At 43.6% G+C, this 14340-nt stretch overlaps 1 protein-coding gene across 2 annotated transcripts in view; it reads right to left on the bottom strand.

The window, feature by feature from the left end:
* The window catches only part of LOC124604371 (GATA-binding factor C-like), a 652859-nt gene that overhangs the window by 2797 nt on the left and 635722 nt on the right, over positions 1–14340 (bottom strand). For both annotated transcript variants that reach the window (XM_047136473.1, XM_047136472.1), the window contains 3 exons: positions 6415–6813; positions 1010–1054; positions 369–413 (listed from right to left, as the gene is read on the bottom strand). In XM_047136473.1, the coding sequence (XP_046992429.1) occupies positions 369–413; positions 1010–1054; positions 6415–6813 (489 nt within the window). The remainder of the gene's footprint in view (positions 1–368; positions 414–1009; positions 1055–6414; positions 6814–14340) is intronic.

Genomic DNA, 14340 nt, shown 5'->3' with positions numbered 1-14340 from the left:
GGCTGACAAAATAAGGTGTATGAGAACGCATGATGAGAAGACGTGACAGCTTGTTTGTGCCGAGTCAACGAGCACAGCTAACTGGTCACTAGAAACTTTTAGTCGAGAAACCGAAGGAAGTCGCAGATCATCTGACAGCTTTAACACGAGATAATAAGTGAACACGTTTACTCCTGGAGGCGATGATCTGTGTTAAGCAACCAGTCGCCAAGCTTTTAATTTTATCTGAATTTGTATGAGAGTCTTACATTTTTAGTTCTATGTTCTTAGTTAAGATCATTTGAGTCCCGAAAATTGTAAATATGATGCATTCATTCTGATAATAATCTTATGCTTAAATGAATCGCGAGAATGGACTAAATACTTACATTGTCTCTTTGCAGGCTGTTTGCATTCCTAATATCCCACTGAATCTGCAAAACACAAAAAACAAAAATATTAGTCAATTACAAAGATTCAGTTAGTCTAAGAGATAATGTGCATAACTTCGTCATCTAGTTGAATTTGACTCTGTGTGGACGTGTTAACTGTTCATTCTGTAGAGTGTATGCTGTAATCCATTCTTCTGACAAGTTAAAACAATGTGTTGGGCCTGTAGTGTCGTACTGAAATCAGGAAAGCTAAATGTAGTCGGTCGTAAGGTAGGCTTATAGTGCGGGAAAGTAAGAAAATGAGATGCAAGAGAAAAAGACAAGGTTCAGGTGCTCTTCCAGGAAACAGTTTTAAACTCTCTGAAAGTTCATAACAACGTAGAATAAATAATGTACGGACTTCGCAAAAGGTTTTAATTTACTGGATGCTTTCTTAGGCTATATCGAGTTGTTTTTAGTCCTCACTTTAAAAGAAGGCATCAGCGCACATTGTATCAGTGTCAACTCTCGTGCAACGTAAACACACGGAAATTTAGTACTTGTTTAGTTCTCTGGAAACGTGATTCGGACGAAATAAGAATTTGTTTCATGATAATTTTACAGCTAACAATGTAGGAGATTCGAAAGTGATTACTTACATTGACTTTCTGTAGATTGTTCGTATTACGAATATCCCACTGGATCTGCAAACAAAGGTAGCAGAACTTCACAATCATGAATTCCCATGCGCTATGGTTAGTATCTTCGTTATTGTTGTTAAGGGTGGCAGAAATGTTAGAATGCAACCGCAGCAGACACAGCGATGGTTAAAGCGGCGTTAGGCAAAGTAGCAAGTAGCGGCACTAACACACTTGCTTCAGATATGAAAGAAGTGAAGGGAAAACAGACATAGCCCAAGCGTTTTGTTCAGAGGTAATGGATCAGAAACTGAACATTTCATCAGCAAAACCAACGTGTCACTTATTTGCATTCCTTTCCTCTCTAAATCACTGTTAAAATATCTAAACATTTTAATTATGTATCACATTTTCACTAACTGATATTTTGATTCGGTTAAGGAGATGAGCTACTTGTACAGTGCTTCCAGTTCCTACAAAACTGAAAACTAACGTGCCGTTTTACATATGGAGATAAATTATGATTCAGAATCTGCAGAAAAGGTCGTTGTTTGGAGTTACCGCTACCGCTCCAAAAAGACAATGAATGTTCACTGCGTTATTAAAGAGTAAGACGAAGATGAGCTGTCATCGGTACAAACCAAGCTTAAGTGTTAAGTTTCGTCTAACTTTCATCGCCGCGAGACCGGCATTTTCCAATACTTGTGACAACCTGTACAAAAATCGCTCTACTTTCGCTTACGGTTCTTTAAAACTAAAACTGTATTTAACATTAGGGAAAACATATTTTATGCTAACACAAATGAGAAAGTCAACCTTAAGAGCAATCGAATGTTGCATACCGTTAAGGACGCAGGATTATTAAGTTCAGAAAGACACACAAATGACGATAAATGCTCAAAATTCGAATAACCAGTAGTAAAACAAATATTCTATCACCATTCAAAGACAGAAAAAGTTATTTGAATATCCGTACTTGATCTGTGAGTTCACCTCATTCAACTAAAAGGGCAAAATAAGTTGAGTTATAGGCATCGCCACACAGTATTGAAAAATGGATTCAATCAGACCCAGTGATGCAAGAGTACCTTTTCAACTCTCTTACCACAATTTCGACGTAAAAAAAAAAATGCCATGGTATCTCATGCGAAACATACATTCGTATCTGTGAAGCAAGAACTACAGTTGTCGACCATGTAGCAACGAGGCATAAATTCTACCAACAAGACTAGAGAATGTTCCGATCGAGCGACCATCGATGATATCATCACTAAGCATTTAGATGTGAGCGACTTGGGAAGCTGGCTAGACATTTGAACGTGATGGATGTATTTATTCTAGCAACAGACAACTCGTTAAATGGTCATTTTTAGTTATACGATCATTTCCATATCATTTATCCATGTTTTGTAGTTGACATCAATGCAAGAACATATAGTTGTCGAAAGTTTTCCCTGTGACCGTTGCATGAAGACTAGAACAACCAGTAAAACAATCTATTTTTCTCACCCAGTTATTTATTCGTCGCACGTGTTTCAAAGCCTTTGCATGTAGCAAAGTGGTAGAGTAAGTAATTAGAGTAGGGCGGACGCTGGTTAACCAGGTATGCTAATAATGTTTCTAGGTTATTGGATGACACAATGACTTCATTTTTGTAACATTCCGCTTGTTTATGGCCTTCTGATGCCACTTGAAAACAAACTAGTCTGATGCCGGCTCCCATGGAATCAAACACGTGCACTGATGCGGAATTAGACATACTGGGTTTATATCAGCGGCTGCAGTAAAGCTGTAAAAGTTTCGAGTGCAAAGTACTGTTCCACACCTGTTAATAGAGCAACAGCTAGTTAATATGGATCAAAACAAATTACCTACGGCAATGACACCTGAAGAGTCAACCGGACCGCGATAAGTTGATAACAACGCTGTAACATCTGGAACTTTGTACAATCATGCGCCATTGTATCACGGGAGCTAATAGTCATCTTGCCATACAATTTTTTGAAAAAGAAGTCTAGACCACTTTCTTTTTTTATTATTCAAATACAGTGGCTGGTTTCTGCTGAATTTTCAGACCTAAAACACAGAAGGAGGTTTACGAGCGTCGGTGTGAGGTGGTGCGCATCGTTACAACCCGGTTGGCAGGGAGGGAGGGAGGGAGGGAGGGAGGGAGGGAAGGAAGCAGGGATGGAGGGAGGGAGGGAGGGAGGGAGGGAGGGAGGGGGGGAGAGAGAGAGAGAGAGAGAGAGAGAGAGAGAGAGAGAGAGAGAGAGAGAGAGAGAGAGAGAGCGAGCGAGAGAGAGAGAGAGTGTATGTGTATGTCTGTGTTTGTGTCAGTCCTCTGATGATGTGGTGCGGCTTGTCACGAATTTCTCTTCTGTAATGTTTTCCTCAAATCAAGGTCGATGTTTGATACTAGCAGACTTCTTCTGACCGCGAATGCCCTCTTTGCTTGTGCTACTTTGCTTTTTATGTCCTCCTCGCTTCATCTGTTATACGATATTTTGTTATCAAGATAGCAGAATTCCTTCACTTTGTGTACTTGATGGTGTCCAACTCTGATGTTAAATCTGTTGCTGACATCACCTCTGCCAACCAATATTACTTTAATCTTTCTCCGGGTTACTTTTAATACCTATTCTGTGCTCAGTAGAGTGTTTATTCCATTCAACATATCCTGTAATTCTTGTTCATTTTCACTGAGGATGGCGATGTCACCAGCTAATCACTTCATGGATATTCTTTCACCCTGAATTTTAAGCCGACTTCTGAACCCTCTTTGCGTCATTGATTCTTTTACGTAGGGGATAGTGTTGTACGCGGAATGTTGTGTATCATGGATCACACTGAAAATGAATAGCGTTTCTTTAATGTCTTAACAATTCTGCCTTTCCTGAAGCTGGCAAATTGTGTTACTTGCCGACTGGCTTCGTTTCTAACTGTTTCTAACTTGTAATTGATTTTTGATAATTTCAAAATTTTCAATTTCATTTAGCTTACAAATTACTGGTGTGTAGCTGAATAACAATGTAATACAACGACTGTTAAATACAGTATTATTAAGATTTTTCTCGACTGCAATCATTTTAAATTTGAATAGAATGTTTGTTCCTAGGTACATGATAATGTTGCTCTTTGGGACAGCATTTCAAGTTTGTATAAGCCTTACTTTTTCAGAGTAATTTTTGTAATTTCAGACAAATGCTAGGGAACACACAAAATGATTGTTATCATTTTAAAATGGCTGCAGGCGGAAAATCGGAAAAGTGTTCCGAAGTACAATACCCTCCGCTACTGATTAAATATTAAGGGAGAAAGACATAGCCATGCTTGTAGAAACAGAAAATACTTGCTGGAAAACTATGTAGTATTAGAAAACGAAGTGACTGCACTTAGCTTGGTCATAAGTAAAGAAAAAATTAAACATATGATCAACACCAGAAACAAAACAAAGTAGACAGTTGCTGACCTGTATGAAGGATTTGAAAGAGTAAACTAGTTTGAGTATTTTGGAGGTATGATTACGGAGAATAATATGGCATTAACAGAGATAAAGGCAAGAATATGAGCAGGTAAAAGGTGCCATAACAGCTTCCTTGACATTCCAAAACAGCTGTAGAAGGGAGTTTACAAAATGAGTACAAAACTAGTTGTTATGGGTTCGAAACTCCGAAACGTGGACAACAACATAAAAAAACAGAAATGTCTTAGATGCGTGGAGAAGTAGATGAAAATGGTACCTGGATAATTGGGACCAATGCAGAACTATGTGATCTCTAGAAAAATCCACCACTCAACGTAGTTGTGGAAGCACGAAGGCTACGCTTGTTGAAGGATGTGCGAAGAATGGGGGAAAGGTGAATGCCGGAGAAGGTACTAACTGCAAAACCAGAGGGTAGCCGCTCAATAGGGGGACCAATATTGCGTAAGCTGGATGATGTGAAGACGGGACTGGAGAGGGCTGGCGAAGTCGAGACACGACTGGAGCAACTAATGGTTGACAAAGCCCGGGCTGTTCAAGCACCGGAAAAGAAAGAAAAGAAGAACAATATGAGGAAGACTGCATCCCCGCATTGAAACTGAATAAAACAGCAACTAAATGTTTGAGCATTTCCTTCATTATAAATTCTTCAGTGCCTATACAATGAGGTGACAGAAGTCATGGCATAGCGATACGGAAATACACAGATGGCGGTACCATCGAGTACGCAAAGTATAAAAGGACAGTTTTGGCGTATCTACCATTTGTTCTCAGATGATTCATGCGAAAAGGTTTGCAACGTGACTATGGTCGGGAGAATTAACAGATTTTGAAAGTGGAATAGTAGCTGAAGCTAGTCGCGTGGTACATTTCTTCTGGAAAATCGTTAGGCAATTCAGTATTCCGAGACCCATAGGGTCAAGAGCGTGCTGAGAATACCAAATTTAAGGCATTATCTCTCACCATGGATAACGCAGTGGCCGACGGCCTTCACTCAACGACCGAAAGCAGCAGCATTTGCATTGGAAGTTGTCAGTGCTTACAAGCAAGCAACACTGCGTGAAATAACCGCAGAAATCAATGTGGGATGTAGGACGAACGTCTCCTTTAGGACAGTACGGCGAAATCTGCCGTTAATGGACTGTGACAGCACGACATCGTCTGCAGTGCCTCTTCTGGGCACGTGACCACATTTTTGGGACCCTAGATGACTGAAAAACCGTGATCTAGTCAGATGAGTCCTGATTTCAGTTGGTAAGAGCTGACGGCACCGTTCAAGTATGGCACAGACACCGCGAAGCCACGGACCTAAATTATTCATACTACACTGTGCAAGCTGGTAGTCGGTCCATAATGCCGTAGGCTGCATTTACATTGAATGAACTGGGTCCTCTAGTCCAAATGAGCCGAACATGGTTATGTTCGGCTACCTGGAGACGTGAATCGATCATTGACTGGAAATGTTCGTCTACCTGCAGACCATTTTCAGCCATTCAGGGACTTGACGTTCCCAAAAAATAATGGTATTTTTACGGATGACAGTGCGTCATATCATCGGGACACACTTGTTCACGAATCGTTTGAAGGACACTCCAGACAATTCGGCCACACTGATCGTCGAACATGGGACGTAATGGAGAGGTCAGTTCGTGCACAGAAACCTGCGCCGACAACACTGTCGCAGTTGTGGACGTCTGTAGAGGCAGCATGGGTCATATTTCTGCAGTGGACTTCCATCGAATTTTTGAGTCCATGCCACGTCGGTCTGCTGCACTATTCCGGGCAAAAGGAGGTCCATTACAGTATTAGCGGTATACTTTTGTCACCTCGGTGTATTACTGGATTTAACCGTGGGGTATGAATACTGAGGTAACGGTTCGGATCTTAAGCAGCGCCTGGCAAAGAAAGAAGCAATGGAGACTGAGGGAGTGAAGGAGACGCTCACCATGCCGTTTGAGGAGGCGGCGAGCCCGAGGCCGCCGAGGGGCGCCATGTGGTGGTGGTGCATGGCGGGGTGGGGCGGCGCCGGCGGCGGGCCCGGCGGCGCGGCGTGCTGGTGGTGGTGGTTGATGAAGCCCTGCTGGTGCTGGTGGTGGTACATGTAGTGCGGCATCGCGTGCAGGTGCCCGCCGCCGAAGCCGCCGCCCGCCGCCGCAGCCGCCGCCGCCGCCCCGAAGCCGGCCGCGCCGCCCTTGGCCGCGTCCAGCGGCTTCATCATATCCGACATGACGCCGCCCAGCGACAGGCACCCGCCGCCGCCACCCTTCTTCTTCTTAGACTTGGACGACAGCTTCCGGTTGCGCGTCTGGATGCCCTCCTTCTTCATCGTCAGCGGCCGGTTCACCTGGGGGCAAAGAACAGTGGCCATTGTTACTTGTTGCCAGGCTAGTCCGGATTCCTTCTCTCCCTATTTGGTTATTTCAGTCCCTTGCCTGTCACTGGCGCGGAGGGAGATGCTACATCCGCTCCTAAGCCAGTAAACTTTAAGATAGACAAACATAATTAAAGAAAACGTTAGGAGATGTTAGAATAAGTATGGTTCGAAAGTTAAATAAATGTTGACACTCTCTGAGTTTTTATTAAAAGCTAAAGGCAAAAATTTTTTGATATTCAGGATGGTGCGAGAATGGGTCTTCATGCGGACATCTGGTGTAGTTGCATCATGGAATAGAAGCTAGCAAAATCTGCTAAGAACCCAAAGGTCGCTTATTCGTCAGTAGGGACTACAGACAGCGCACCTAAGGAAGCCGCCATCGCTTTGGAGGTTATGGCCCAAGTCCCGAATGGAACATAGGATAGCAGGAGAGGAATTTCCTAGCGGATCGCAAAGCCAAAAGTCGAGAGAGCGAAGCATACATGCCTCGGCTTCCCGCGTCCCAGACCACACGTGATCCCCTCCAACACTTCTATTGGTCGGAGATTGAGACCGAAAGTCTACCAAGGCGTCCATCAGTCAGCGATCCTCGCCGTATCAACTACACTCACACCAATATCTCGCTCTGGGTCTGTGTGCAGGCTGTGCGCAGACATCACAGCAACGTACTCAATTTTTGAATAAAAAATTTTTTAAAGTAATTCATCCTTACCCTCTCCAAAGAGTGGCTCCTGCACAATGAACACAATAAGAAATTAATATCTTCTACTGTCTTTCGGGATTCTTGGTGACGGTGGTGGGAATGTTAGGGAATAAGGAGTGACGAAAACTGGGATATGTTGCTATCAGACAGAAATGAGTAGTAGGTATGCGGGTTTATGGAGGATGCACTACTGGAAAGCATGTTGCACGAAAATGTTGAGAATCCGATCCCCCATCTGAGCTGTTGGATAGGGATGCACAAGAAGAGTCGTGCCTTGGTGAGGGAAAGGAGCATGAGTAGATTGCAGGGCGTATTTCCCGATAAGATGGAGGAAGGCAGTTAATGTTTCGTTGAGATAGGATTCAGACATGATTTGTGAACAAAACTTCTTCCAGATTCTCAAAAGAGAACATGTTAAGTATGAACTTCCTTCAATGCTCCCTTGCAAGTAACAGGTTACTTAGTAACAATCTCATTTCCTTTTATTAGAAGTCAAAAAATGCAGGAATGAGTCCACAAGTCTACACTAATTATATCCTACGACCAGTGCTAGAGTATGGAATCTAATCGGAAATCTTAGCACAGTCAGTGCGTCATTACCACTTACTACTTGGGAACGCGGTAGTACGGAGAATATACAGGGTGAAAATTATTGAAACTACATGAAAAAAAAAACGTAAACCTGTTACTAGCTACGGCGTGCATACACTTCATTCAACATGTAGACGTCACTACAGATATTCGGATTTAGGTTATGACGTGCTCCATATGGCTGCCGTCATTGGCGGTGATGTGGCGCGGACGAATAGTGAAATTCTTCATGACCCGCTAAGGTGTCGGAACATCGATGTTGTCGATGACCTCCTGAACGGCTGTTTTCAGCTCAGCAATGGTTTTGTGGTTATTGATGTACACCATTTCTTTAATATAGCCGCACAGAAAGGAGTCAAATGTGTTCAGATCCGGAGAATAGGATGGCCAATCGAGGCCCATGCCAATGGCCTCTACTTACCCCAGAGCCAGAATGCAGTCCCCAAATAGCTCCTCCAGGACATCAAACACTCTCCTGTTTCGATGGGGTCGACATCCGTCTTGCATAAACCACATCTTTTCGAAATCTGGGGATGAAATCATCTTCCAAAACCTTTATGTACAATTCGGTAGTCACAGTGCTGTCAAGGAATATCTCACCGATTATTCTGTGACAGGACATTGCACATCTCACAGAATTTGAACGTCCTAACGCCAACTGTTCAGAAGTTATCACGATTTTATTTCATATATCTCAATAATTGTCACCCTGCATGATATTCGCTATCCCCGAAATCCCCTAACTGTGGTACGACGCTATATACGTTTTAGTTTAGCTTCTATGCAAAGCTAACATCTTTAAGGCGTGGAAATCTTTGCAATAATAGTAGAGAAGCACGCTGAAAGCGTCAGATCCCCGTTCACGATGATTACCTGTTTTGCTCTTTCCCCAACACACTTCAAACGTATGAGTAAAAGAATAACTTCGACACTGACCAAACGTAAATCATTAAATTTTTCACCTTCATTTAGCCTGAAGGGGGCACGGCAGAATGTTGGTGCAGCAATGTATAAAAGGACAACGCGAAAGTGACCGTGAGACCAGTATGTCATAATGGCACTACATTTCCCTTTTCATAAACAGAGACCAGATACAACATACGCAGCACTGCCGAATCCCGGAATTATTATCAGCCAACACTTTAAACCAGAGTAATATTAAACAGAACCATAGCTAAAAAATTTTGTAGCGAATTTCTAAGTAGTAAGAATAAGAATCAAACAAGGATGTATGGGGCAAATGTTTGTGAAAATAAACATTATTTAACTGCATATAATGGCGACTCCACGAAATCACTAACTCACTATGGTTCATACGTCTACTGTGCTTTCAAGAAACAGAAATCTAACATTAGCGCGTAAAGGAGCACAGATTCTCTTCTTCACCGAAAAAATGAAAAAACAATCTTGGTAGAATGATCACGAAAGTAAAGTTTGGACCTGTCATAGATTCCGGGATAATAATACCACCAGCACTGTTGTCAGCTCTCTCTGCATTTGAACGTTTGTGGTGCGACACTCAGATACAGCTCTCCAACATATCAGACTCGACGTGTGAAGGTGAAGCGGAGTTTGTATGAAGTAATAATTGTACGAATTTAATGGGACATGAGCCTATCTGCGTGACGTTCGTCTCACATAAGACGTTTTTTAGACTTTGGGCGTCATATCTAAAGCGAAACCATAAACTACTCCATGATTCAACCCTAACTGAAATTTTTTAGACCTGAGGCTGAGATAACTGTTACAATGCTGATCAAGTAACATACTACAAGGGTAGCTCGTCAGCTTGTACGGGTTCAGATAAAAATTACGTTGTTGTTGTTCTGGTCTTAAACTGAAGACCGGTTTCATGCAGCCTTCCGTGCTAGACTATTTTGTGCAGGCCTCTACATTTCCGAATAGCTACAGCAACATACATCCTTCTGAATCTGTTTACTGTACTCATACGTTGGTCTCGACTCCCTCCAATACTAAACTTTTGATCACCTGATGCCCCAGAATGTGTCCTATTAGCCGATCCCTTCATCTATTCAAGTTTTGAGCCAATTTCTCGTCCCTCCTATTGTATTCACTACTTCGTCATTAGTTCCGCGATCTACCCATTTTACCTTCAGTATCCTTCTGCAGCAGCACATTTCAAAGGTCTGTATTCTATTTTTGCCTAAACTTTTTATTGTCCATGTTCCACTTCCACTCCAGACGAATAACTTCAGAAAAGACTTCCTAACAAGTTTATATTTGATGTCAACAAATCTCTCTTCTTCTGAAACATTTTTCTTGCCGCTGCCAATCTGTACGCAAACGCTAATTTTTCATTAACTTAGCACGAGCGTTTTCAGAAGAGATTTCAGATTCTACGAGGGTGAGTCAAATGAAAACCTTAAATTTGTAATAACAAATCGAAATTTCGCACCGTTAACCTGTATGTTGGTAAGCGTGCTACAAACAGCGTGCAGAATGGCCTGCAGGTGGCAGCATAGTGCAGATGCACACATACCGTCACAGTATCAGTATAAAGGTGCCCGCCCCACTTGCGACTTGCACCAGCGAAGAACAGCGTTCTGTTATTCGGTTTTTGCGGTGCGAAACCTATGGAAATTCATCGACGAATGAAGGTTCAGTACGGTGATGCATGTTTGTCGCAGCAGCAAGTCTACGAATGGAGTAGGAAGTTCGCAAATGGTGTGACTTCAGTGGAAGATGCTCCTCGTCCAGGTCAGGCACAACGAATTGTGACTCCACAGAACATTGCAGCAGTTGAAGCTATAATGAAGGAAAACCGCCGAGGGACACTGAATGACATTGCAGCATGTTTACAGATTAGTCATTGATCAGGACACCACATTGTGCACGATGTGCTCCAGTTTCACAAAGTGTCTGCAAGGTGGGTGCGGCGGCAGCTGACTCCTGGAATGAGAGAACGACGTGTTGATGCTTGTGAAAAACTTCTTTGGCGCTTTGAACGAGAAGGTGATGGCTTCCTTGCACGAATCGTTACTAGGGACGAAACCTGAGTTCACTTCCACCAACCGGAAACGAAGAGAGCGAGCAAGGAATGGCGCCATTCCTCATCACCACAACCAAAGAAGTTTCGAACAGAACCATCAGCAGGGAAGATTGTGCTGAGTCTCTTTTGGGACGAAAAAGGCGTCATTTTGGAGCATTACATGCCTAGAGGGGCCACTGTCATCAGTGCATCATACACAGATCTCCTGAAAAAATCATCTGCGGCCTGCAATCAAATCAAAACGACGTGGATTGCTGTCAACAGGTGTCCTTTTTCAACATGACAATGCAAGGCCCCACACTGCTCGTACAAAAGTTGCAACAATCACGGACCTGCATTTCGAGTGTCTTCCTCATCCACCATACTCACCAGACGTTGACCCAACTCAAAGACGCAATGGGAGGAAAGAAGTTCCGTTCTGATGATGAGGTATGCCACGCGGTGCATGAGTGGTTGCGCGGACTACCAAAATAATTTTTTTCTAAAGGAATTTATGCACTTTCTAAGCGCTGGAGGTCTTGCATTGAGCGTGGAGGAGATTATGTTGAAAAGTGATACAGCTTTGTACCACTTCCGCACAATAAAGAGTATTTAAAATATATTTAAGGTTTTCATTTGACTCACCCTCGTAATTCCACATGATGCATTATGCAAACGTCCTAAAGAGAATCCAGTTTTAAGTTTTATCAAACAGAAGAACTTCTGAATTATTCCTTTTTTCAGTTCGTCTACAATCGGAAACAGTTTCCTGTGTGTTTCCGAATTCTGGCATCTAACAAACTACTAGGACAAAACTATCGGAGCGGCGGCGGTCATGTATCGTATTTTATAATATTTGGCTGTACTTTCAGATAACGCGTGTATTTTGCAGCTTTCAGAGACCGCCAGTGTAGGAGTGCGATTTGCTCCGTGTCGTAGCTAGCGTTCAACAATCGGTTTCAGCTGTTCAAGCACTTGGTGTCGTAATGGCTGTTGTGTGGAGAGGCGGCAGTGCCATTAATAATACTCCCCCTGACAGACAGCAGCAGCAGTCGGTAATAGGACTGGTGTACTTTACTTGAGGAAATCGCCCCGCGCCCAGAGATCATTCATTAGGGACGCTGCGGATCAGGTGCTTGTGTGGGCCGGTGGAGCGGTCGGTAATCCTGAGGGCATTCGGCTGAGCCGTTGGTCGTGCCAGTCGGGCGGTGGCGTCTGTTCCAGGAAAGAGACGGGGCGGCGAGCGAGGCAGGGGGGCGGGACCGCGCTTAAGCATTACTCGTGCAGGCGCCGCGCACGGCCATTGGCACGCTGTCCGTAAAAGGTCGCACACTCAGTTTCGTTTCGCAAAGGTAGCTAAATGTCGTTAATGCTCTCCTTTCTGCCACACTGTAGCTGCTGGACGTTTCGCAAGCAAACGATTGCACTTTCTCCCCACGAAATCTCTGCGTCGATTCCGTCTCATGAACGACCCGCCCGGATACCTTCACTGGACTCGCATTCGGGAGGACGACGGTTCAATCCCGCGTCCGGCCATCCTGATTTAGGTTTTCCATGATTTCCCTAAATCGCTCCAGGCAAATGGCGGGATGGTTCGTTTGAAAGGGCACGACCGCCTTCCTTCCCCGTCCTTCCCTAATCCGATGAGACCGATGACCTCGCAGTTTGGTCTCTTCCCGCAAACAACCCAACACCCGTATACCTGAGCATTTTAACGCACCACGTCCGTGATACTGGAAATGGAGCATGCCCTGAATCGAAATGGCGTCACGGATTAACGATGACGGGTGGTGAGTCGGCCAGCCAGGATGTGGTTTTTAGGCCGTACCCCACTAAGTGAATACGGGATGGTACCCACGTCCCGCCACGGATACAAGATACGCAGACATTTAGAAAACCTCCTCACATGATGCAAGAATTCCTTCTCGGTGTGAGTAGTGGCCGTGGAACGGACATCCGGTCACAAACTACCACTGACGTTGCCACATAACCCATATAACAATGTCGCCGAAGAAGGAAGAGTAGTAGTAGTAGTAGTAGAGGGGTTTTGTGGGCGCACGACAGCAAGGTCTTCAGCGCCCGGAAGAAGATAGAGGAAGAACGTGATGACAGTTATGACGCTCTCTCATGAACCCAGTCTACACACAGTGTTGTGAAGTGGACAACGGCTCTCAATCTCATGTTCGTCTTCTAACGTTTTCGTCATCGGGATCTTTGGGAGACGGGGCATAAACTGTGGAACTCTGAAATTAACCTACAATTCGCCTTGAATACCTTTAAGAAAAATCGAGATTACAACCAGTGACCTTGTCGAATGGGACTATACGTTTTTAATCAGTGTCACATAAATCGCACCCCGCTAAACTAACTGTAGTGTTGACTAGTTCACAAACCGTATATGCATATCACAACAATGCTCTTTGAAAAGTGTAGCAGTTTCAAGTATGTTCCATCCTTTTTAACGTCTTATAATCGCTCGAAATCGGCAAAGATCCAAATTTTACAGCAAGGGTGTTTATTGATAGCGCGTTGTATTCGGTTGAGGATTCTGGTTCCACTGCAGGTTGAGGTGTCAACCAAAGACGGGACCTGTTCATAGGCTAGTCTCGAGTTACGAACAAGAACGCTAATCAGTTTGGGAAGGAGTACTTGTCTATTCGTTATATCACTCAGACACATACGGATACGTATCCAGCCATAACATCAGTGAGTGCGAGTGGAAACTGATGCAGAAGGCACAAAAACTGAAACTGAAAACAATTACCATTCGTCGGAATGTGTACTACTATCCATCGTGAATGGTACGTACGGGGAAATAAAGGCGGTAAGCACATTTTATCCAATTTGGACGTCGAAAATTGCGACTGGAGTTAAATCAGTGCGTGATGTGGGAATTGGTGATTAATTGATTTACAATATTTTGAGATAAATAGTTAAGAAGAAATTTTAAAAACGTAACAAAATGATTGGTTGCAGTTTACATATAAATAATGTCCACCTTCGTGTAACTTTCGTGTATCCGTCGTGCAATGTCTAGTTTCTCTCCGTTCACGGTCGACATTATTTCACGACCCATGTAGGAGCGCGTAAAATGTTGTTTAAGTCTTGCTGGGACAAGTATCCTTAGAGACTAAACGGTGATTTTCTGTTTTAACTTGTGAAACTCTCGCAGCTACGAAAGGAATCCGTGACGAAGCACAAAGCTCATCTATGT

This window comes from Schistocerca americana, chromosome 1 (assembly GCF_021461395.2).
Source record: "Schistocerca americana isolate TAMUIC-IGC-003095 chromosome 1, iqSchAmer2.1, whole genome shotgun sequence".
Taxonomy (NCBI): domain Eukaryota; kingdom Metazoa; phylum Arthropoda; class Insecta; order Orthoptera; family Acrididae; genus Schistocerca; species Schistocerca americana.
Note: the sequence above shows the minus strand (reverse complement) of the source record. Positions and strands in the feature narration are given on the sequence as shown.